This window comes from Nannospalax galili, unplaced genomic scaffold (assembly GCF_000622305.1).
Source record: "Nannospalax galili isolate Female #2095 unplaced genomic scaffold, S.galili_v1.0 scaffold126, whole genome shotgun sequence".
In the NCBI taxonomy this organism is placed as follows: domain Eukaryota; kingdom Metazoa; phylum Chordata; class Mammalia; order Rodentia; family Spalacidae; genus Nannospalax; species Nannospalax galili.
In genome coordinates this window covers 1,505,030-1,529,976 of record NW_008355275.1, presented here as the reverse complement: position 1 = coordinate 1,529,976, position 24,947 = coordinate 1,505,030, and the positions used below count along the sequence as shown (strand labels likewise).

The 24,947-nt window shown below is 42.8% G+C and overlaps 1 protein-coding gene across 1 annotated transcript in view; it reads left to right on the top strand.

Moving 5' to 3' along the window:
- The window catches only part of Pamr1 (peptidase domain containing associated with muscle regeneration 1), a 109,279-nt gene that overhangs the window by 42,868 nt on the left and 41,464 nt on the right, over positions 1–24,947 (top strand). The window contains exons 4-6 of the mRNA XM_008852380.3: positions 17,772–17,886; positions 19,479–19,696; positions 22,777–22,884. Of these exons, the coding sequence (XP_008850602.1) occupies positions 17,772–17,886; positions 19,479–19,696; positions 22,777–22,884 (441 nt within the window). The remainder of the gene's footprint in view (positions 1–17,771; positions 17,887–19,478; positions 19,697–22,776; positions 22,885–24,947) is intronic.

The window sequence follows — 24,947 nt, the reverse complement described above, 5'->3', positions numbered from 1 at the left end:
GATCCCGTGAAGCTGTCTTAGCCAGAAGAACATGATGGGAAGAACATGGGGTCCAGAGGGAGGGATTAACACGGAGATCAAAGGAAGCTTGGCTGTATGGTAATTCGGACCGTTTGCCTTTACGATGGCAGAAATTTTCCAAATCTCTCAAAATATTGAAGTTTAAGGTTCCAGTGTCTGGCCAAACAGAGTTATTATCTAACTCGTGCTGAGGCCAGGCAGTGGTACACAGGAACTTCAGGCGTTTTGGCCTGATTGTATCTGAAAGTCCTAAGAGTTTTAAGGATTTAAGAAGATAAGCAAGAGGTGTGAGACCCTGAGACTTTGAGTGGGTGGTTCCCATAGTGACTGATTAAATACAGAGTGAAGAGGAGATAAAGAACTGAGCAAGTGGGAAGGAGGTAGAGACAGAACCAGGCAGATGGGAGACAAAGAAAATCCTCTCTCCATAGGAAGTGGAGGCAGGATCACGAGTCTGGGCAGGAAAGCATAGCAGATGAGGAAGAGAGAGATGGGGAGGGAGTAGGAGGAAAAGGGGTTTGGCATCAGTCACACAATGAGAACGAGGAGAACCAGGCATCAAAACAAAATGTCCCTTTTTGTTGCGTGGGTTTGAGTTATTATTTTTGAGTTATTTCCAAGTCCCAGAAGGCGACATCCCACAATCACATCATCAGGGAGAGGAAAGGTGAGATCCTGTCCTGGACAGGAAGTAGTGCGTGTCCCTATCTCTGGAAATAGTGTCCTATATCCAGAGAAAGGAAAGGGTTTTCCGACACATGTGTGATTTCGAGGCAAGTGAGAGGAGTGGAAAACCCTGCAATGAGAGTGTGACAGGACCAGCCAGCAGATGGAGACAAAGTACAAGGAATGGGATGGAAGAAAAGCGGAAAAAACGCAGTGAGCCAGAAGGGAGGGAAGATTGTGGAAGAAGTTGATCCTGAGGTTTAGTAGAGGCTGAGGGAAGTGAGCCCCAGAAGGGTGGTGGTTTAGTAGAGGTTTAGTAGTGCCCAGAAGGGCAGTGGTGAGAGAGAGAGAGGGACAGAGAGAGAGAGAGAGAGAGAGAGAGAGAGATAGGGAGAGAGGTACTTAAAATTAATTTATATATTTTAGTACCAGGAATCATGTTGTAGATTAAAGAGAATATTTTGGCCTGAAAAATATTTTGGTGTTAATTTAACATTTTTAGTTTGTATGAGATTTTAGTTAAAAAAGTTAATATGATACCAAGTAAATTAATTTTAAGAAGCATATGCTTTAAATTTGCTTTAAGAAGCAAATTTATGTTGACTGTGTACACATATTTAATTATATAGTCTTTGTTGAGAATGTGGTTGGTTTATCATTTTTAAACTAAAACACCTTTGAAATAGACAAACAAAATGAATACATCTTAAAACACCATGGAAGTAAACTAAAAACAAAAAATGGTATTCAACAAATAGGATTTTACCCAACTAGCTTAGATGTTGTTTTGTATAGGTAATTAGTAGTCTAAAGAAAGAGTTAAGTTTCCATATAGATTTGAGATTGCATCTTTTCTTTTTTTAAGAGCTAAATAACTGGAGGAAGTTAATAAAACTTTGTCAATCTAAGAACATAAATCAGAGGAGATAGGAAGGACAAAAGGAAACATTAACAGATTAGGTTAAGAATAAATAAAGTCTAAAGGGTACTGAAAATAATTCCATTAGCTAGTTTTATTATAGTCAGTAATACCCTCTGTTGAAATAAATTTATACCTTAGTAGTTCTCAACTGCATAGTGCCTTTACTCTTAGGCTGTTTTGTTGTTCTCCTTCTTGTCACAGGGTCAGGGGGCCAGCCTGAACCTGAAAAAGTCTTGGAGAACACATTTTGAGATAATAGGCTTGAGTCTGAAGTGGGAGGGCCAATTCCATCTCCAGAATCAGCGTCTCAGTGAGCTCAAAAAGCATGTGACAATTTACCAATATAATTAATAGTACCCTGACATTATAACTAGAAAGAACTCAGGGAATGATGGGGCAGGGACATAAGCAAGCATAGAGCATCTGAGTATCACAGAAGGAAATAACTCTGTTTCAGAGAAAAACAGGCTTAGAACCACAATGCAGAAAAGGGGAGTGATTGGGACCAGTGGAGTCTGCATCTTAAGTCTCCCATCCAAGTAGGCTATTACTTTTTACCTCTCATTGTTGTAACTATGTGTTGGTAGTAGCTTGTCTCTTGTAAGGTTTGGGCCCTGGAGTACAGCAAATTTCCATGTGCTTCACAGGTCCAGTCATCACAAAGTGTCAGCTCCCTTTACACCTTGAAGGCAAATGGCTCGAAAAACTATAAGTTCCCTTTAGAAACTAACAAATATACTATGTAAAACAGTAGGAATTTAAAATAGTCATTTTTAGACATTAGCAAATATCATATAAAAGATGTTAAAATCCAAATAATTCCTTTAAAATGACCATATAAAGATGTCATTCAAACAATGTCAAAACCTAAAAATAATTCCTTTTAAAATATCCATAAATATGTCAAACAATGTAAAAACTTAAAACAACCACCTTTAAAAAACAGTAAATATACCATAGAAGAAGTTAAAACTCAAAGTAATCCCCTTTAGAAACAGGCCCTAAACGATGTTAAATTTAAACTCCCATTGTGTAGATCTGGCATTATTACCTTAGTCTGAACTAGAAATGGATTGTTTATTCTATGACATCATCAAGAAACGAAAGCAAAAATAAATTGCAAGAGAATCCTAGGTACCCCTGGTACTGGTAGATTAGGCTTGATGTTAAAGAAGAAAGTACCCTCAGATATATATATCTCCTATATATGTGACCCGAATAGAAAAGCAAATTAAAGAAATCCATGTTTCTCACCAACCATTGTAGCTGTGAATGTAAAGCCACGTTCTCAGGAGCTCTTAGTTTGTAGACACAAGCCATGCTGGAAAGGAAACTCATGAGGGCAACAGAAGGAACAGGGCATATAAATCAGTGTTCGTTTGTCTGAAAGCATATGACTCTCCTGAGCAGTGCCTGTAACCTTTTATGTATAGTGAAATCTAAAATGGTTAGGTCTAGTTAGAAAAGTAGGCACCTGAGTACCAGTTGCTTGATGCCCAAGAGGGCCTAAGATCAAAATTTCGAGCCCCTTTGCCTGAGAAAAACTTTAGGAGAAAAAAAGGCTTTTAAAACATTTTTTGTTTGTCAATGGGGCAAGCCACCTGAAATTGTTTAAATGCTCCAGCAAAGTTGCCCAGCTGGTTTAGGCTAGTTGGGTCAAAATGGGGAGAAAGGGTCCAGGTCCCCTAAAGGGTTCTTAGCCTAATTTATAAGAGAATTTAAGAAAGGGCCCAGCTGGAAACTTAACATTTCATTAGAATGTTAAAGAAAAAAAATCCCAAGGGCAAGCAAGCTGGCAGTCTTGGCAGCTGCCTGGAGGGGGTGAATAGAGGGAAGGGAAATAATGCCTTGGGATCATGCAGGTTTAGAGCCTGCATGGGAGGTCAGACCTGTGGCAGGCTGGCAGGCACACAGCAGGGAGTAGAAAGCTTTAGTATGGGAGGGGGGGAGAGAGAGGAGAAGGATACAGAGGATTTGCATGTGTTAGATTGAGTGGTATCAGAAATCATCCCGAGTAAAGTGAGGAAGAAAGGCAGTGGAAGAGGAGAAAGACAGGAAAAAGGATGGAAGACAGCAGACCTTGCAGGCCCATGGCAAAGGAGTGGGGGAGGGGTGTGAGATGCTGTTGGTGAGTGGCAGGTGGGGGAACCGCGATAGGGAACAGATGAAGCAGGTCCATCCCAGGCAGCAGTGAGGGAAATCATTGGGAAAGTAAATCAAAAGAAGACGCAGGCAAGGCAGAGTGTTTCCCAGTAAGGAGAGCCAGAAAGAAGTGAAAGCAAAGCAGAGGGCTAGGGAGAGGAGGAGAGAGAAAAGAAGTGTACCTGAGAGCCAAGTTAGTGGTGTTGGAGAAGTCCAGGTGGGTCCCTTGAAGTAAGAACTGGGTTTTGGCACCATCTGATAGGTAAAAAGTAGCCGTATGAGGAATAGCATTGATCAGGAGAATGTACCAGGACACAGATCTAAGACTCCATCGGAATAGTTTATTAGCAAAAGAACACATGGGACAGATTCCCTTCCAGGCAGGGAAAATGTCTGTCTGGGTCGTGAGCTGGGGTCTTTTTAAGGAGGAATGCTTCTGCTTCCTGCAGAAGGTGGGAAGATGTATTTTCTTTTTAAGTTGGACAGGGGTGAGGGGGGAGAGCTGGACTGTTAAAACCTGTTCTCTTTAGAGATCAAAGGGGAAGCCTGTTGTGTTGCCCAAACAGTGGAGAAAAGTCTGCATCTCTTGACTTCAAAAATCAAGGCTCTTATCAACTCAGTTCCTTTTTCTCAGGAGCTTGAGAAGTCTGTGAGACCCTGTTGGTGAGGGAGTGGGGCTATCTGAACCTTAACACATTGCAGATTTAAATTTTCCATGCCATTTTCATTGGTTTCTAGGAAATTGTATTTGGGGCTATATTTGTGGATATTTTCCAGATGTAGGTTAGCTGCAGGCCGTAACCCCATCTTCTCCTTGGCAGCTGTTCTATGAGACTGGGCAGGACAATCTATACACTCTGCAATGACACAGATCTGCCTTTAAGTGATGATTGCCTGTTACCACATGTGTCTCTGGGCAAGTCACAGCCTTGCTCATAGCACTGTCTTCTCTTTTAAATGGCAAATAATGCTGTCTGTCTAGTAGAGCTGATTTGAAAGTGAGATAACTGCATGTGATGCCTGTAGTTCTGTGTCTAGTGACAGTAAAAGCTGATGCAAGAAGAGTCTCAGAGAAAGAGCAGCTGAGGAGATGAGTGGAAATAGCACAGGAAAAGAGTGACCAGTGGCTAAGGTAAGAGTTGGAGGAGAAGGAGCTTCCTACCTCTGTCCTGTTTGAGGCTGGAGGGAGAGAATTGTCATGCGTATATTCCAGCTGTTAATTTTGAATAGAAGGAGCTGTGCTAAGTGCCCTCTGAGCTTGCCCCATTTCACCTGGGATCATTGGCCTATGAAATCTGTGCTCCCATGTTGCAGACAATGAAACTGAGGCTCAGAGATGTGAAGTAATTTACCTGAAGTCATATACTGAGGAGTAAGGACCAGAGAAAACAAAATGTCTGCAATTCCGGATGTCCCCCATGTTCCTCTGTGTCTGTCTGTCTCTCTCTGTCTCTGCCTTTCAACATGAACTTGACATGTTATGTTTCCATTTAGAAAAGAGAGACAGCATCAAAACAAAGAGTGAGAAAAGAACTTGGAGCACGGTTGATGTGATGAAGTAGACAAAAGAAAGGCTAGATTCCTGTCTGCATCCCATTCTGTCTTGGTCCAAATAGGGTTGTATGATTCCATTCTGTTTGTTTTGAAAGCCTTATCCTACACGTTGTGTGTTATCAGAGCCACAAGCACAAATGGAACATTTGGGCTGGCTACCACATAACACAGTGAGGTTAAGCCTAAGGGGTCATCAGCTCTATGTTACTAGATTGCTATACTGCATACTGGCACTGCATAAATGTGACATGAACTCAGAGTAAGAAGTGATTGATCTGTCTGTCTGTTGAGTCCTGTTTGGAGCTGGACACCATGCTGCCTTCCTATGATGAGGGAGGCTGGATACATGGAGAGGCCTGGTAGTGCAGGAGCTATGTGGCAGTATAAGCATTTCTCCAGTAGATGGCACCCAAGGAACCCTTTCAGTCTACCCTTTATCCTGAAGGGGGAGGGCATCTTTCCTTTTGGGTACCATCTGGAGGGTTCAGGCATTTTCCTGCCCCCCTGAGTACCATATAACACCTTAGGAAGAAGGAGAACTGTCAAGCTAACACTAGAAAGGGTCAGAATGGTTCTATTCAACTATTAGAGCAGTCAGCGCTGAAGAGGTGAAATAGCACCTTGATTTGTTCTCTGTCCATGTTTGATGACTGTGTTAGCCCACCTCATAACAGTCTTAAAACTCAGTTTGTGATGGGTTTATTCATAACTGCAGGCAGATTCTGGTCTCCAGGAGAGTGAGCAGAGTGCCCGAGTCCAGGAAAGAGCTGTTTCTATCTTCCTTCAACCTTTTACTTTTATTTTTAAAATTTATTTTCTTAATTGTGTGTGGGGGGGAGTGGGGAATGTGCACATAAGTGCAGGTGTCTGAGGAGGCTAGAGGCATTAGATTCCTGGAGCCGGAATTCCAGGTGATTGTGAGCCATCTTACGTGGGTCTTGGGAACAGAACTTGGGTTCTTTGCAAGATCTGTGCGTGCTCTTAATCACTGAGCCATCTCTAAGCCTCCTCTCTCAACTTTTAAATTTGAATAGTTTCAAATCTACGGTGTTGAAAGAACACTCTACATCCCTTTAGTCTACCTGAATTCACCACCTGACATTCTTTCTCATTTTCCGCATTGTGGACTAATAAATTTTAATATTCTCAATAATTAGTCCAGGATGGCCTGAGGTATCTTCAGCCTTCCAAGTGCCAGGAACACAGATATGTTTTATGATGCCTAGCTAATTTTTCATCTGGTGCTCAGATTTTCCCGGATGTGGCCGGTGAAGATCCTTCAAGCTGTCTATGGATGTTTTTTCACTTCTCACTTCTTGGGAGTGTTTCAAGTTCACCTCTATGTCTGATCCAAGGTCCTGGAACCAGTCCCTTCTCCATGACTCTGGGGTCCTTTCAGTGGGAAGTGGTGGTTAGGAATTGTGGTCTGGGTGTGGGCCATGTGAGGTGCTATCAGCTAAAGTTAAAAACGAGGCTGCCTTCAGAGATCCTTAAACTAGAAAGTTGATTTCTTAAGTGGAACCACCGTGCTCTCTTCCACTGCTGAATACTGGAATGGAGGTTTGTTTTTTAAACTTTTTTTGAGGGGGAGGGTGTTGTGCTATATCTTTTAAAATTTAATTCTCACATATATTTATATATATTCTTTGAACATGTGCTGTGTTGCACAAGGATGCATCTACACAAGCATATGTTGTATACTGAGCACATTTGTGCCATAACCTACTCTCCTCTTCCTCATCCCTCCCACCTCCCAGTAGTCCCTTTGTTCATCTTCCTCTTCTACTTTCACATACATGCGCATACATGGTTTTATATCTTTATATAAAATACGGGAGCCACAAATGAGAAAAACATATGCTATTTGTCTTTCTAAGACTGGCCTATCATTGTCTACAGTTGTATCCATTTTCTTGCAGATTATATCACCTCTTTCTTCTTTATGGTTGAAAAGAATTCCATATATATGTGTGTAAAAACCACATTTTAAAATTCCCTTCCTCTGTTGTTGGGAACCTAGGCTGGTTCCATAACTTAGCTATTGTGAATAGTACTGTAACAAGCATTGATGAGTAAGTGTCTGTAATGTGTTGACGTTGGAGCCCTTTGAGTAAATACCTAGGAGTGTTATAGCTGGGAAATGTGGCAGTTTTAGTTTTAGTTTTTTGAGGAACCTCCATACTAGCTTCCATAGCCACTGGACTAGTTTGCTTTCCTTCCAGCAGTGTATAAGTGTTCCTTTTTGCCACATACTTGCCAACATTGGTTGTTATTTGTCTTTTTAATGACTGCCATTTTAGCTAGGATGGAATCTCAGTATAGTTTTATTTTGCATTTCTCTGATGAGCAATGAATTTGAATATTTTTTGTGTATTTGTTGGCCATTTCAGAACTGTCCATTTCATTAACCCATTTATTGGCTGGGTTGTTTGATTTCTTCCTGTCAAATTTTTTGACTTCTTTATATAGTTTAGATATCAATCCTCCATCAGATGTACAGCTAGCAAAGATCTTTCTACCATTCTATGGGCTGTTTTTTGTTTTTTGTTTTCTCACTTATCTGTTTCCTTTGGTATGCAGAAACTTTGTCAGTTGTTGGCATTATTTCCTGAGTGACAGAAGTCCTATTCAGAAAGTCCTTGCCTATGCCTGTATGTTAAAGTGCTTTCCCTATTTTTCCTCTAGCGGTTTCAGAGTTTCAGGTTTTACATTAAGGTCTTGTGTCCATTTGGAGTTGATTTCTGTACAAGAAGAAAAATAGGGATCTAGTTTCATCTTGGAATGGTATTTATTTAACATGGCCCTCAGACTGCTTCTCAGCTGCTCACAGAGGGGAGCATCAAGAGGGCCTGGAGCCACGAGAATGCTACCCTTCTATCCAATATCACATTGATTCCCAACCATTTAGCCCCTGAAGGATGCTGGGGATCATAGAAGGTTAGGAAAGCAACCCAGATGAGAGAAGATTTATAGGAAAAAATTATGGTCCCCTAATATGTTAATCTTCTTATTCATGTTTTAGACAGAGGCAGAGGAGCAGAGGAACTGGATTTGGGCCATGCCCCCAAATGTTGGAGGACTAGAGCATCTGAGAAGATGATTTGTGCAGATTGGTGCCTGAGCTACAACCAGCAATGATGAAGAGAAAATTAGAGAGGGGAAAGGAGCCAAGAGGGAAGAAAAGAGGGAGAGAGGAAGAGAGGGACAGGGACACAGAGCATTTGGAGTGCAGTCGTAGAAAACTGGATCATCTTGCTGCAGCTTTCTGTTTCTGACTTTTCTAGGAAAAGAACAGTACACAGTTGGGTCCAGATTGAGGAGAGGATTATGTGGTGGTGAACAGTCTGGGCTTGGATTCAGTAGAACCTACTCCTTCTGTGGTCTTGGGAAAATTCACTCAAATTCGCAATCACAGTTTCTCTTTTATAAAATAACAGTGGTTCTTAGTGAGTGTGTGTGTGTGTGTGTGTGTGTGTGTGTGTGTGTGTGTGTGTGTGAATTAAGTGCTGCCTGTAAATCCTTTAGTCTGAGAAAAGTAAGTGCTCAATAAATAGTTAATACATGTGCTGGTTAGCTGTAACTGTCAACTTGATACAATCTAGACTCTACAAAGCTAGAATCAACTGGGTAGAAATTTCAGTGAGGAATTATCTAGATTAGGTTGTCCTGTGAGCATGTATGTGAGGGATTGTCTTGATTGTTAGTTGATGTAGAAAGGCCCAGCCCATTGTGAATGACATCATTCCCTAGACAGAGGGTCCTGAACAGTGTGAGAGGGGAGAAAGCTTGCAAGCAAGCGAGAGAGCATGCATGCATTCAGTTCTCTCTGCTCTTATCTGTGGATGTGATTAGCTGCTCCAAACCCCTGCCATTGTGACCCTCAGATATGATGGGCTGAAACCTGGGACTTTGAGCCTATAGTTGCTTTTTGTCAGGGCGTTTTATTACAGCAGCATAAATGAAATTAGAACAATGCTATTCTTAGTCTTAAACCAGAGCCATGAAGTGAGTTTTTTGTTGTTTGTGAGAACATGTATGTGTGCACATATGTGTGTTTGACAAGGAAAGAAATTAATATAGAAGTGTAGTAAAAGAAATTGCCTGAGAGAAAAACAAAGAATGAGGAGGATGTCATCCCAGGACAAGTAGTATGTGATAAACAGTACTTTGTTTCCTGTCTAAGTTCTTGACACCTGGGAGTTCATGTTTTTTTCACTCTGGCAGAGCATTTTATACCTTCAAAGAATCCATCAACTATAGCTCATTTTTCTTGGAGGAGTATAAGGCATGAAAGACCCTTTCTACTTAAACAGTAAGAACCAGAGAAAAGGCACAGTGTTCTTTAAGACCATCGGATATCTGTGAATGTAGAACCTAAAAGAATCTAACCTCCAGAGGGAGGATTTCTTCCTAGGTGAGCAAGGATCCAGGATGCTTGATCCCCTGCCAGAGGAAGGGGAGAAGCCAGGCTTTTGGTGATCTCATATGCTGGTCTGTTGTACTAGAAATGTAAAGCTGAGACAATTTTGTCTATCTAGTATTTTCTGAAACAGTGTTTTAATGAATAAGCAGAGACCAGGGTAAGGATAGACAGGACTTCTAGATGGGTGTAGAGGTGCAGATCCATAAGCCTGTGGTCTCACAGTCTCATAATCTCACCATTCCTTAAGTCTTGTAGCTGGGGACTTGAAGGTAATTGGAAGGAGGAGTTGAAAATCAATGGGAGATTTCCTAGGGTTCCTGGTGCTTGGATTTCAAGGCCCTTTTAGTGGGATTCTAGCCTTAGTCCTGTCCCAACCTGCTAATTCCTGTTTGAATGGAACTGACTAGTTTTCATCCTACCTGCCTAATAGAGGAGAGGAAGTTCTAATCAAAAGAAGTGACATGTTTCCTGTTGTAAAGAAGCAAGAAATGAACTACAGTAAAGAGGAAAATTAGCCTAAAGAAACAGATTATAGATGAGTAAATAGTAGAATTTTCAGATAAGGACTATTGAATAACTTTAAAATAAACATATTAGGTCTGGGCATGGTGGCACATGCCTTTAATCCCAGCACACAGGTGGCAGAGGCAGGGGCATCTCTGTGAGACTGAGGCCAGTCTGGTCTACATAGCAAGTTCTAGGCCAGCAGGGACTATAGGGAGACTCTGTCTCAAAAAGCCAAAAGAAAAAGATAAATAAATATATTTAAGAATCTATAGGAAATGATGAATATAATGAATTAACATATGAGCAATTTCAGGGGAGATTTAGAAAATGTTAAAAAGAACCAAATGGACACCCTGGTACTGAAGAAAGCAATATTTGAAATAAAAAAGCAATAGTTCAAGGGAATTGAGATCCTGTTGGGCACAACAGAAGAAAGGATCAAAAAATTAAAGCTAGGCTAACAAAAAATCAGCCAAACTGAAGGTCAGAGAAGACACCACCGACGTCTTCGATTTGAAATTTTTATTAGTGTATATTAATTGTATAAAATACTGGGTTTTGCTGTGATGTTTTCATATATGCAAGAAGAAGGGTATTGGGGGAAGGATTGAGGGGAACAAGACAGAATAATGGGGGCTGAATGCAATTAGCCACTTCCTTATTCTGCCCCTTCCAGATCCTGATTTTTTTTTTTTTTTTGGACTGGATTGGCAAGGTGATCTTAGTATGCACATTTATGTGAAGAGCCTGGTAGCTTAGGAGAGGAAATATCTTCTGCAGCAGGGTGGTAGATACTATTTTGCTGAACAGCCATTTTAACTGAAGGTACAGCCCACGTGGTCTAGGAAGGAGGGACTTCAAAATGTTTTGGTTGTTCTGGGAGCTAATGAATTATTTGCTATACTTATCCATTCAGTTAACAATTCATCAGGCACCAGCTTGATATGTATGAAGGGCTGAACAAGACAATGTCCTTGTTTTCACAGAACTGTCATTAGGTAAGAAAGTGATCATAAAGTCATCAGTCTTTATAAAATACACGGTTGATTGGGGTCTTAGGCCGAATCACAGCTTGGGAGTCACTCCTAAACCTCTAGTTGTTCCTGGTGAAGACAAGAGCCCCAATCAAAGCCTTCACTCAGCACTTGCTATGAACCAGGCATTGTTCAAAGTACCTTGATGTAGTGATTCATTTAGCCCTTACTCTAGCCCTCATCAGAGCCATTTAATAGGTAAGGACACTAATGCACATGGTGGAGGAGAGAATGGGGGAGGGGACTGTTGTTATATAACTATAAGTGGCTGGGTCAAGATGAAAATCCTGAATGTTGGCCCTAGAACTTGTCTCCCACAATCTCCCAGAACTATCCCTGGAGATCAAAAGCAGCTGAGGCCATGGCCCTGGCAGGTCATGGTGGATGACTCAAACCATAGACAGGGTACAGTCTTCCTCATGCTCCTGACCTGGTGCTTGGGTAGATTTGCATCTAGGTAGACTATCATCTAGGAATTAGATCTGGCATCTGTGTGTCTGTTAGGTCTGATGGGTAGCTAGTGCTACTATGTGGCTCTCATTAGATCTGGAGCATGGGTCAAAACCTAAAATGTCCCTGGGAATCTTATGCCAAGACTTTGTCTCTGATCTAGGTAAGACTCATGAGAAATAACAATATTTGTTGTCTCTTATTGTTAATTTTAAGCTGGGGCTGGGGATATAGTTCAGTTGGTAGAGTACCTGCATAGCATGCATGAAGCTTTGAGTTTGATCCTCAGCAACACATAAAAAAGCAGACATGGTGTTCCACTCATGTAATTTCACCACTTGGGAGGTAGAAGCAAAGGGATCAGAAGTCCAAGGCCATCCTCAGCATTGGTTAAAAGTTCAAGATCAGCCTGAACTAATGGACTCCCTCTTTTGGAGTGTTGATTAGGAAATTCCCATTCATGCTCAAACAATACTGGCTATTGCCATTGCTCTTGGTTACCCACCAGAACTTGATAGTAAGAGCCTATTCCTGAACACACTATGCACATGAGTGCACAAACAAGGAGAAATTAAGCTGTTATTGACCTCAAAGCTTCATCTCTTCTTGCTAACTTTCATAGTCCTGGAAGGTGCCATACATGGTACTAGAAGAGAAAAAGTAATCATCAACCTTACCTATCTGTAGACCCGGCGAGCTGCAGTAACAACTAGGAAGTTATGCTCGCTGGTGCAATACTGGCATGAATGTTATGGGAGTAAGCAACCATCTTCAGATTGGATTTAAGGCCTACTTCACAAGATGGATCCATACATGGCACTGTTATCAGGGCCAAGAACCTGTGGCAAGACAGGTCACAAGGCCAGAGGGCAGAACCTACTGCTAATTGTTCTGCTAAATGGACATAGTATTAAACTAACTCCTAATGACTTATTGTTATACCATAGATTAATGTATCTCTCAACTCTCACCAGAGAAGCTTCTTCTTACACCAGATGATGATTAACACAGAGACCCACAACTGGTCAACATGCAGAAAATAAGATACTGAGCCTTGCATGGGGCACCTATATCACATCCTTTCCTCCAAAGGCTCAGGAATCACTGTAAAAGATAGGGGTGGAAAGATTGTAAGATCCAGAGGTGGTGGAGGAATACCAGGAAACAGTGTTTTCCAGAAGGCAGAGCAGTTACACCCATGAACTCACAGGAATTGTGAAAGTATGCACAAGGCCTGTATAAGTTCAAGCCGACAAAACCTCAACATGGAGGGGGAAGGTGGCCAAGAAGCCCCTATTCTAGCTGAGGAACTATTGGCAATTGATAGAGAGGGAGAATCAGCTTCAAGGTGTGATTCCAGGTAGGTTGACCAAATTGTATGGCTTGTACCCACACCTAAGAGCATGTGGAGAACACAAATTAGGCTCCATAAGCTTTAAAACCAACGTGAAGTGGGGGTGGAGTGGGTGGGTTAGTAAGGTGGAGTGGAGGTAGGGGAGGGATCTGAATATGATCAAAATACATTCTGTGAAATTCTGAAAGAGAATTACTAAAAATGTGTTTTAAAATCACATTTAATTAATTCCTCAAATAAGAAAAATCCTGATGATAGATACGATTATTAGTCTTATCTCCAAATAAGAAGCACCAGCTCTGAAGACTGTGAGCTTGCCAAGGGTCACAGGAAATGGCTGAGCAGGAATTCAGGCTCAAGCTGTCATTGTGGACCGAGCCCCACCTCCCAAGTCATCTTTGAAAGGGGCACAACAAGCACCAGTGCCTCTCAGAGCAGTTTCTCTGAGTCTTACTTTCCTAAGAGGAAAGATTAAAGAAAAACAAAGCTAAGCCACTTCTCAGAAATGTGTTATGTCTCTGTCCAGCCACAGACTCGTCATGCTAGAGACGATGAGAGTTCTCTGAGTGTTTGGGGTGTTCATTTCTGTAGGGAAGTTCCAGCTCTCTTACTAGTTTGGAAATTAGTGAAGACTTCCTTTCAGCTCTGTAGAATAGAAACAAGGTCTGTCCAGCTGTCCCTCTTATGTTGGCCTGTAGCTATGGGCAAGGATAGGAATGAGTTCAGAATTTGGGGGCCTCAGGGAGGGTCTGGTCACACACACACACAGAGACATAGCAAAACATCATTAGGGAACCTAAGCATGTTCTCTGGGCTCTGAGCCCACTCTAGTCTTTCAACTTAAGACCACCTGCCCCGTTGGCCAGTGGCACTTCCTTGGCAGGGATGCTGGCTGTGTTCACTGTTCTGTCCTGGACAGAGAGGTATATTAGTTTGTCTCTGCACCCAGAGCAGCCAACTCCAGAGGAGAGGCAGGAGTGGGAAAGTCCCTCAAGGAGCCACTGGTGAGGGAGAGAGTAGGATCCCGTCTCTTCCTTTCTGCCCAGTGCCCCCTCTCTAAGTACATTTCCAGAAAGTAGCCTCTTTGTCTCTGGTTGGCCAGACGTTGTTCCCCATGTTGGAACTGAATCTGCCTTCCCCTTCAGAGTGGAAGGGAACAACATGATGAAGAGCCCAGACCCTGCATATATTTGCTATCCTGGCTTCTTCTGGAGGCCAGCCCTGGACTGGCAGGCACGAGTCATCCGACATTCCCTGGCTGGGGCTGGGGGGCTCCCAGTCCTCCAGAGGCTGCACGAAACCCCCAAGCTGGTGCAAGCCCCAATGGGCTCACCAGGGAGACTGGAATGGAGAGGCTGTCAGATTCCAGCTTCCATATGAGGGAAGGAACTGGAAGCAGGCTGGCAGCCTTCATGCTGGTTCTAACTTGGTGCTCCTAGGAGGAAGCTGGGTGGTAGGGAGCTGGGATTTTAACACCTTGCAGGCTGGGAAGCTGCCAGGCTTTGAGGGGTGGAGGCTCTGCTGGGAGGCTGCTTTTTTTTGTCTTTCACACCCAGTGGTAGCAATTCCTTAGCCCTGCAGCAGATGGGCAGATGTGGGCGAGAAAAAGTGTGAGGTGTGCAGGAAGAATGTGTGCTTCTAGTTGGGGAGGGCACTTCACAGATGGAGTTCTGAGAGAGATGGAGAAATCTTGCTGCTTCCTGGTGGTGTGGGAGGAGAGGGCTGGATCAGGAAGTCCCTAAGGCAGTGCAGTGTATCAGCCCAGACCCACTACCCAGACTAGGCAGATCCATGTTCAAATCCCTGCTAAGCCATACAGTAGCAACAGCTGACATTTACTGATTTTCCTGCTGCAGGTTTTCCATGAATCATCTGTTTGAACCTCACAAACCATCTGATCTAGGTGCCACTTTATCCACATTTGACTCAGGTTTATTGAGGGTTAGAGAGGTAAGTAACAATGCAAGGCTGCATAGCTGGTGGGGATAAAACTGAGCTTCAAAGGACAGTGTGCTAGATGGCTCTAGCTGTCAGCTTGACACACCTAGGTAGAGGGAGCCTCAATTGGTGAATTGCCTCCATTGGACTGGCCTGTGGTCATGTCTGTGGGGCATCTTCTTGATTACTGGGTGATGTGGGAGGGCACAGCCCACTGTGGGTGGTGCCACCGCTGGGCAGGTGGGCCTATGCTATATAAGAAAGCAAGCTGAACACAGGCCAGAGGAGTAAACCAGAAAGCAGTGTTCCTCCATGGCCTGTGCTTCAGTCCTGCCTCCAGGTTCCTGCCCTGAGTTTCTACCTTGGGCTCCTTGATGAACTGTGACCCCGGAGATGTAACCAAATAAACCCTTTCCTCCCAAAGTTGGTATTGGTCAGTGTATTTTGTTACCTCAATGGAAAAACAAACTAGAACAGAAAGACTCCAAAGTTTCCTAGATTTAATGATTAGGACAGAGATTTGCAGGGTCTTCTGATTTGTTGGCCATCTGAGCTTGGGATGGTCCTTACTTAGTTTTGGTGTTCTGCATCTGGAAAATGGGAAGATGATATTTCCCTAGGTTTATCCTGAGGATTAAATGAAATAAGCTTTGCAAGGCCCTCAGTCAGTGCCCAACTTATAATAGCATCATCATTTATTCATTCAACAAATATTACAGGTACCATTCCAGGTGTACAAGCTAGCAAAGGTAAATTCAAATAATTTCAGCCTGCATTGTATGTTAAAGAATCCAAACAGGATAAGGACAAGACTGTAGAATTTGGAGGACCTCTTTTGACTGTATAGTCAAGGAAGGGTTCTTTGAATAAGTGGCAGCTGATGTTAATTCCTAAAGGAAGGAGAGATGGAAGAAGATGAGCTTTCTAGGTCAAAGGAAGAGCAAGTTCAAGGCCCAGTGTTAGGCCAGAAAGAAGGCTGGAGCAGAGTGAGCCAGTAGATGAGTGGGAACAGGATGGGGCTCAAGAGGGTTTGTCATGTCATCAGTGAGACAAGGCTGAAAATCTCACCGTGTTGTGTGACTTTCCTGGGAAGATGTGAACAAATGTTTGTTCATGTCAGATAGGGCACTGAGGACCAATCAAATAAATGATTCCTGCCCAAGTCTAATGTGGTGAACCAGTGAGTTTATTTGGGTTACTTACAGGAGTATGGGTTTGGGGTTATTTACAGAAGTGTGGATGAACCAACGGCAGTTGTATCATGAAAGAAAGCCATTCCAGGGGATAAACTGGGACTCCACGGGGACCTGAGGCGGCCCGAGGTGGCCAGCAGTAGGTAACACTTCTCATGTGTGGAGCAGGGCAGCAGCCGCACAAATCTCAGTGAGAAGACAGACTGGATATCTTAACGATAGTTTTCACAAAAGTGTGGAGCCCTGGGCTTCACACCCTGTCAAAAGTGGGGTTTGGGCTCTTTTCCTAAGACTGTATCCATATTTCTACTGTCATTGTGCATGGGAGAGTACCACTGATACTAATATGTTCTTATTAGCTCTGTGATGTTATACTTTTCAGGGGGCTGGTGTATGGAGTATAACTGCATGTCCTGAGTTCAGAATGTCTGGATTCCTGAATAGAGCTGGAGTAAATCAATTTTTCCTATGAATGTCTAGATAAATACTTTGATTTGTGGAGATTCAACTGGAGATTCAACTCACAAACTTCCTGCCTCAGTCTTCCAGAGTGCTGGGATTACAAGTGAGCATCACCATACGAAGGCCAATAAAACTATTTACAGAAACAGGATAGGCTCCATTTGGCCCATTGGTTCATAATTTGTCAAACTCAGGTAAATAATACCATATATTTACATAACTTGAATGATCTTTTTCTTAAAAAATTACTTGAAGACTGCTCGGCATGGTGGTGCACGCCTGTAATCCTAGCACTCGGGAGGCAGAGGCAGGTGGATCTCTGAGTTTGAGGCCAACCTGGTCTACATAGCTAGTTCCAGGCCAGTTGGGGCTTCAGGGAGACCCTGTCTCAAAAAGACCAAAAAAATTACTTGAAGACATTTCCCCCAATTTTTTTTTTTTAATATGGTATACTTTTGCATTAGGAAATATAGAATTTGAAGAATTACTGTTCAGTGATTTTCACATCTTAGTGATTTCTTTGGAAATAAAGGACCAGAGAAGCATGAGCACAGAGGCCTTAGGATCCTTGCTTCTGCTTCAGCCAGGAACTTGTCTGTTATCCATGGTTTCTGTTTTATGTTTTTTATTGGCAGTCCTAATGAGAGCTAGAACAAGAGGACTTGGGAGCTGTGGGGAGAAAACAATGCGAAACCATCAATCCAGTTCAACTGGTTGAACATCATTTCTCCCTTCTAGACTCATGCCTTAAGGAGACATTTGCCATATAGTTGGTCACAGAATGAATACATAACTGGCCAGAGAATACACGTTGTCTAATTAGATGGGAAGGAGAGATAAATGCTATGGGAGGGTCTACCTTCTGAGCCTACTGTAGGAGGCAGCAGGAGGTGAGTAGAGCTGAGGAGAGTCAGATGATATAAGACACAAGTCATTTTGAACCTCAGCCTCTCAGTGACAAGACTGGAAGGCTGGGATGGTGCAACTCTGTCCCATATTACTGGGTGGAATAAGTGAATTAATTTATGCAAATTGACTAACTTAAGAAATATTTGTAGAGAATTGACCCCATTTTCTATGTCTTAATCTTTTCTTCTCTTTTCAGGATGTGGCCAGGTTCTTCGAGCTCCAAAGGGTCAGATTCTGTTGGAGAGCTATCCCTTAAATGCTCACTGCGAGTGGACCATTTACGCCAGACCTGGGTTCATTATCCAGTTGAGGTAAGGGGCCTAGTCCAGATATAAAGGGTCTGAGGCTATAAGGAAACAGTGATGGGTCCTGTGTCCTGGTGACAAAGATGGAACATTAACACTGTTTTTCTATTCTAGTGTATTTTTTCTCTCTTAGAAACACCTCTCTTCTCCCTCTCCAAAGAAGCTGAATTTCTAAGGACTTTGTCCTTCTCTTGCTGGTAGTGAGGGTGTAGGTTATTAAAATCCCTGATCCTCTAGGCTGCAAGCTTTTAGTAAGTATTTTCCGAGTGGACCAACTCTGGCTTCTTGAATGGTTCTACCCTTCAAGAGGGGCAGCATAGTCCCCAAACTGAAAGGATGAAGCAAAACAAGGTTCTCAGTCCTCCTCATCCAAACTGGACTTGGTATGTAGTGCCCCCACATCTTGAGGATCTGGGGTTGGGAATGAGGCTTAATGATTGGGCTTTCCTAGAGGAAGGCTGTCTCAAGAAGAGAGTGAGGGGCTATCCTCCGCTGCTTCATGGACTCAGGACTGGGTCTGTGGGGATGAGAAAACAGGTTTTAAATGCTAAATTCCGGCCTTTCAAAGACTAGGACAAATGGTTACTTCAGAGCTTCTCTAAGACCCAGGATACAAAAATAAAACTCTCCTGAAATAAGATGGTGGAGGATTTAGAAACATGTTAGCATGATTTCATTTCATCTATTTAAAACTGGGCTTCCTGGCCAGGGATGATGGTAATGACGGAAATGCTTGGATGCATATGTAGAATGTTTAGCCCCAAAGCTCAGTGGTCATCCCTGATGACCCCTTTCTATCAATTACCACATCCACACTGCTGTAAAAATCTATTCTCTTGTCTGTAAAACCATCTCAAGGCCACCCACATCCCTTTGTACCCATACAGCCAGCATTCTACTGAAGCACCCCTGTTTCTCACTGAGACGCAGTCCTGGTTCTTGACTGGTCTCCCAGCTTCCACCTTTGCCAGCTCTACTATTTCTTCCCTTCAGAATGGCCACAGTGGTCCTCAAGAATCTGAAATCCAGCTCTCCTCTTGTTGAAACCTCTTGGTGGCTGCCTACTGGACTTGTAGTGAAACCTGAGCTCCCAGCAAGCAGGAATGCTGGCTCTCCCTGTGATTTTACTTCTTACTGGCCCCTTCACTCACAGTCTTGCGGTATCCTTGACGTTCGTTCAGTTTCTCGAACATGCCACGCTCATTACTACCCCTGGGACCTCTGCACTAACAGATCCCCCTTCCTGGACTCTGATCCATGACCTTCACAGATCTGGCTTTGTTGCATTATTTAAACATCTGCTCAGATATCAGACTCTCAGAGAGAGCTTCCTAACAGGTGATGCTTCTTTCCCTGTCTGAACCAATCTGTATTCTTATCTAATTTATTTTATTCATATAGATTAGTGCTCCTTGTTTTTTTTGATTGTGTGTGTGTGTGTGTGTGTGTGTGTGTGTGTGTGTGTGTCTTTGCTTATTGTCTGTCTTCTAAATCAAAGTTTATCTCCATAAGGTCATCATCTGACCCTGGACATATGCCCAGGGTCTCAGGCTAGAACTGGGTCCACTTGCTCCTTCTGTTGCCCTTTCCCCATGCAGGTTTGGCATGTTGAGCCTGGAGTTTGACTACATGTGCCAATATGATTATGTTGAGGTTCGTGATGGTGACAACAGTGATAGCCCCATTATCAAGCGTTTCTGTGGTAATGAGCGGCCAGCTCCCATCAGAAGCACGGGCTCCTCACTCCACGTCCTCTTCCACTCTGATGGCTCCAAGAACTTTGATGGCTTCCATGCCATCTTTGAGGAGATCACAGGTAAAGGCAACAGAGACAAATGTGGTTGTGGATGGCTTGCTCTGTAAGATTGCCCTTCTAGCTCTCTCCCTTTCTCCTTGAATATCTTCATTGAAACTGAGGATGCTGGGCTCTTAGAAGCAATGAGAGAAGAGAGAGCAATGATGAGACAAACTAGGAATTACACTTCTTTATACAGAGGAAGTAGAGGTGGCTGGGTTATGTACCTAGGGCCACACAGGTATGAGGGTGGAGCCTAGGATCCCTGTGCAAGCATTTGACTCTAGAGATCACATGAAGGGGGTCTCTCATAATTAAGTACTGACTCTGTAATGAAACTGTGTGACTGTGAGAAAACTCTTCTGCCTCTCTGGGCCTCAGTTTCTTAAGTAGTAATAAAGGAAAGACAATATAGGCTGCTTCTCAAAGGAGCTCTGGAAGAAGGGGTTTGCGCAGTCTAGTATACAGTAAATGCTCAACAACTGCTTGACCCATGTCTTTGTAAAATAGGTATCTAAAGTCTTACACTACATGCCCACGCTCCAGTAAATAACACCCACCCATGCTCATGTAAGAAACCCTATTAAACTCAGTGGGTCTCTCTGTCTCTGTCTCTGTCTCTTTCTGTCTCTCTGTCTCTCTCTCTCTGTCTCTGTCTCTCTCTGTCTCTCTCTCTCTCTGTCTCTCTCTCTCTCTCTCTCACACACACACACAAAGAAATGAAAGTGAAAAAGGAGACTTGTTGAAGAATTAGGAATGGTTTGAGTGGGGGTGGGAGGGGATGAGAGAGATTACTGGAGGTGAAAATGTCCAAAATATGTTACATACAGCTATAGAACTGTCAATAATAAAAAAAAAGTTTTTAAAAAGTCTTAAACTACAGTGTCAAATGTCATTTGCTTGAGCGCACTAAGTTCAACTTCAATTCTTGCCTTCTTTGATCATATTCAGAGGTAGGATTTTTCCAACCGAACAAAACACTGAATTCTAAGGAATCACCCCATATCTCTGTATTGTGAGTCTGGATTGCATCAATTTTTACACAGCAATCTTAGGCTTAAAAGTCAGTTTTAAGAACTACTGAATAATAGTAGTGAAAGAAAAGAATGTGTGTACAGTGGTGCTCTGATTAGCCCTTCTCCCTAAGGGCATCCTGTTAATGTGCAAGTCTTGGGAAGGAGGTGAGAGATCATAGAATCTGGATTCTTTCAGTCATGTATGTTCAGCAAGAAAGACCAGCAGCCCTGCTGTCCACTCTTCCCATCCTCGAAGATGGTGCTTACAGCATCTCTGGACAGTTGCCCCTTATAATCTGAGTGTCTGATTCCTTCCGATGCTGTGCTCCATGGTGCTGTGCAGGGACAGATGCTCCTGGAGTGTGATCAACCTGTGGCCAGACCCACGTTCAGTGATGATACCCTGCATTACCTACTGAGGAAGTGAGGCAAGAAACATCCGTGGGTGCTTAAGACAACCAGACAGAGTGATTGTCTGGGCAGCTAGTTATGGACAGGCAGTGCCACCTCTTGTCCATCAAACATACCCATCTGTCTGCTTGTACTCAAGCTATTCCCTCTGGTTAAGGATACCTGTCCCAAACCTGTATTTCAAAACCTGCCCTGTAGGACCTGTATTATTCTCTCTTTTCTCCATTAAGCTGTGACTTTGTACTTTTGTTAACTACCTCATAACACTTCTGCTTTTCCAGAATAAACTAGCTGCATTATGCTTCAAGTTATAGTCATTATACACTTTTCTTTATGTAACTTTAATCTAGAATGCTCCTTGTATCTTTGTATCTATCCAGGGGCAGAGAGAGAGAGGGAGAGGGAGAGGGAGAGGGAGAGGGAGAGAGAAACACAAGTTGGAAGTGGGGCAAGGCTGTGAACTCTCAAAGCCCACCCCCAGTGATATGTTTCCTCCATCAGGGCCACACTTCCTAAAGGTTGCATGGCCCTCCACAAAAATGCCACCAGCTGACCAAGTGTTTGAATTCTAGAGCCAATGGGGGATTGTAGAATCTGTTCCAACCACCACCACCACCAGAGTCCCTTAGATGCTCTGTAAATCTTGGGCTCTGAGCTTCAGTAAGATTTTCAAAGACCAAATATTATGTGTATTCTTAGAGCCTCACATGACTATTAAGCCGTTGAACTTAGAAGTTCTGCAGCAAAGAAATCTGATCCGTTACCTGGTGAGTGGCATTTCCTGGGGATTTTTTTTATATTCCCCCTATATATAGTGGATAATGATAGACCAAGGAAAATTTCATCCAAATCAGCTTTGTAAAGCATCATGTTTATTGGGGTTACTTACATGAGCATGGGTGACTCAGACAGGTGTGTCACCTTGAAACTCTACCCAAGGACAGGTGACAATTCCCAAAAGTTACATCACTAGAGTTCCCTTTGCAGTTTACTGGCAGCTATAATAGTGAAGATTCTTCTCTCTTGCAGTGATTCCTTATTGGTTATATAACCCCAGGGAGAGGCCTCCTGAGTCCTGTAAGCTCTTCTAGCTTCCTGAACCCTGCAAGTTTTATGTGAAATTTGTGAGCCTTGTTACCCTCCCTCCTCTTTTCTGGATAGAATGTTTCAACACAGAGAAAACAGCAACTCAGAGTGACACAGTATTTGAATTGAATACCAGCTACATTCCCCCAGCATATTTGAGCTCATAACTTTTACTTAGTTGAACACATATTAAGATTGCAAGGGCCAAATATTTATAGAATACATGCTTGGAAATTCTGAGTACACCTTCAACAATGTCATGAAGATCATTTTCTAGTGACTGTCTTTTAGTACTCAGGATGTGAGGCAAGATGACCTAAGGCTATTAGAAGATGCTTCTGGAGTCCCTATGGGAGATAAACAAGCATGATGCTGCTTCTCATGAATGTAATAATGCTCCTATGTGTGTTTACCTCATGCTTCTCAGACTGTGTGTAGATATCTTGAGCATAGTTCTGCAGGCTTCAAAAATGTCAAGCAGTATCAGCATCATTTGACATTTCATGCCTGTATGTTTGTTTTAGGTAGTCTATCAAGACTTGGGGAGATAGACTCACTATTGGACTGAGGGATGCCTTTCTCTTCCAGCATGCTCCTCATCCCCCTGTTTCCATGATGGCACATGCCTCCTTGATGCAACTGGATCTTACAAGTGTGCTTGCCTAGCTGGCTACACTGGGCAGCACTGTGAAAATCGTGAGTATGCCTCCTGGTTGAAGTTAAGGTGTCAGCAGAGCATGTAAAGAGCTTTGGGAGTTCACACAGCTCTTGATTCTTGGTGTCTCCAGCGGTCTGTCCAAGATGGCACATCACATGGGCACCATTCTGAGTGATTTAAGAAGGGCACAGCTGCTTCTGAATCATCTTGTTCATAGCCACCTGTGTGTCCATTGACATTTCCAGCCCACACCTGCTGCAAATAGTGCTCAAAACTATGCAATGCTTTCGGTATTCAGAGCTCAAAAACACAGAGAAAAACTCAACAGTAGAAAACCACTATTATCATAATTTCTCTTATGGCCCAGAGTCTAAACTCAGCCACTCAAAGATCTAGATGTGAGTTTCCCCCCATTCGTGGACTCCAGTGAGTCCTCACACATTCGGAAGCCCTTTATTGAACATGGTAAATGTGTAGGGTGAACAGGAGCCCTAGTTACCCAGGGACAGTCTCAGTTTATTAATTTCTCTGAACTTAATTATTAATAGCTTCCTCTCTTTGGTGCCCAAAACATCCTAGTTTGATGATAAATTATGTACTCAACTTTTAAAAATGAGATGAGGTTAGTTGGTTACAGGTGAACAAACAACACTGATTAAGGAACTACTGTGTTTTGGGATCTTGAGACGTGTATAAAAAGAGTATATCTTGTCTGTTTCTGAAGGAAATTTTCCCGAGTTGGTGAGATAGACCCCATGCATCTGCAGTAGTTCCTGAGTGGACCTGGACCAAAACAGAGTGTGGGAGGAGGGATGAAAGAGGGGAATAGTAAAAGAAAAGATCCTTCTAACCATGGCATTCCATAGGTATCTGTACGTAGGACGGCCCCCTTGTTCTCTGTTCTAAGCATGATCCTGTGAGTGAACCAGCAAGCAACATTCCTTCCCAGTTTCTGCTGTATTTACTTAGCTGTATGTGAGTTCCCTGGTTGGAGGTAAGGCTGCAGGAATAGCAAGCAGCCCTGACTTCAAGGTTCCTGCCTTGACTTCTTCCTTTGACTTCCCTCAACAATGGACTTGGAAGCATTAAGCCAAATAAACCCTTTCCTACTGAAGTTACTTTTGCTCAGATATTTCATTACAGCACCACAAAGGAAAATAGAACTCATGCCTAGCTTCCTGAGCAGATGAGCAATATGGTTTCAGTAGCCCATGAGCAGTTTCCTGAAGTCAAACAAGCCACACTGTCCAACAGAGAGAGGGGACAAGGGGTGGTGGTGGTACATAGAACAGGGAGAAGGGATTCAGGGGCAGAGTGCCAACAATGTCTGCCCTGGTCATTCCTAACCAGGATGCACATATTCTGTATGCCTCTGCTCTCGGACAGCAGACTCAAAAGTTAAATACTTTTTAAAGTGAATGTTTATTAGCGTTTTCTGCAAACAATGTAGATAGAAGTTATGTTTTCAACAGTGGATCTCTGAGTGTGCCATTGTGTTCTGTTTAAAGCATCCCTGGCCCTGGTTTGGCCTAGCTGGCCTGAGTATCACTGTGTAAGAGACTTAGAAAATGACACTTGGTTTCATGGATCCTGCGTCACTTGATCCCACTACGTTGAATGTTAGGTAGACAAGCGTAGCATGGCTTCTTCCTTGTTTCAAGAATGTGTAGATATGATCTAGAGTCTCAACAATGGCATATTTTGAGATGATCTCTTAAGATTCAGAAGGGGAAAACAAAGAAAGAGAAGGCTTAATTTCTAGATGAGCTAGATATACAATGTTATGGCTTTGATAAACAGAGGCAAAATTGGAAAGAAGTAAAAAATGGTCACATAAGCTAAAATGCATTTAAGAAGCTGTTTCAAATCGATATGATCTAGAGTCTCAACAATGGCATATTTTGAGATGATCTCTTAAGATTCAGAAGGGGAAAACAAAGAAAGAGAAGGCTTAATTTCTAGATGAGCTAGATATACAATGTTATGGCTTTGATAAACAGAGGCAAAATTGGAAAGAAGTAAAAAATGGTCACATAAGCTAAAATGCATTTAAGAAGCTGTTTCAAATCAGAGGAGAAAAGTAAATTTTTCTATAATTAAA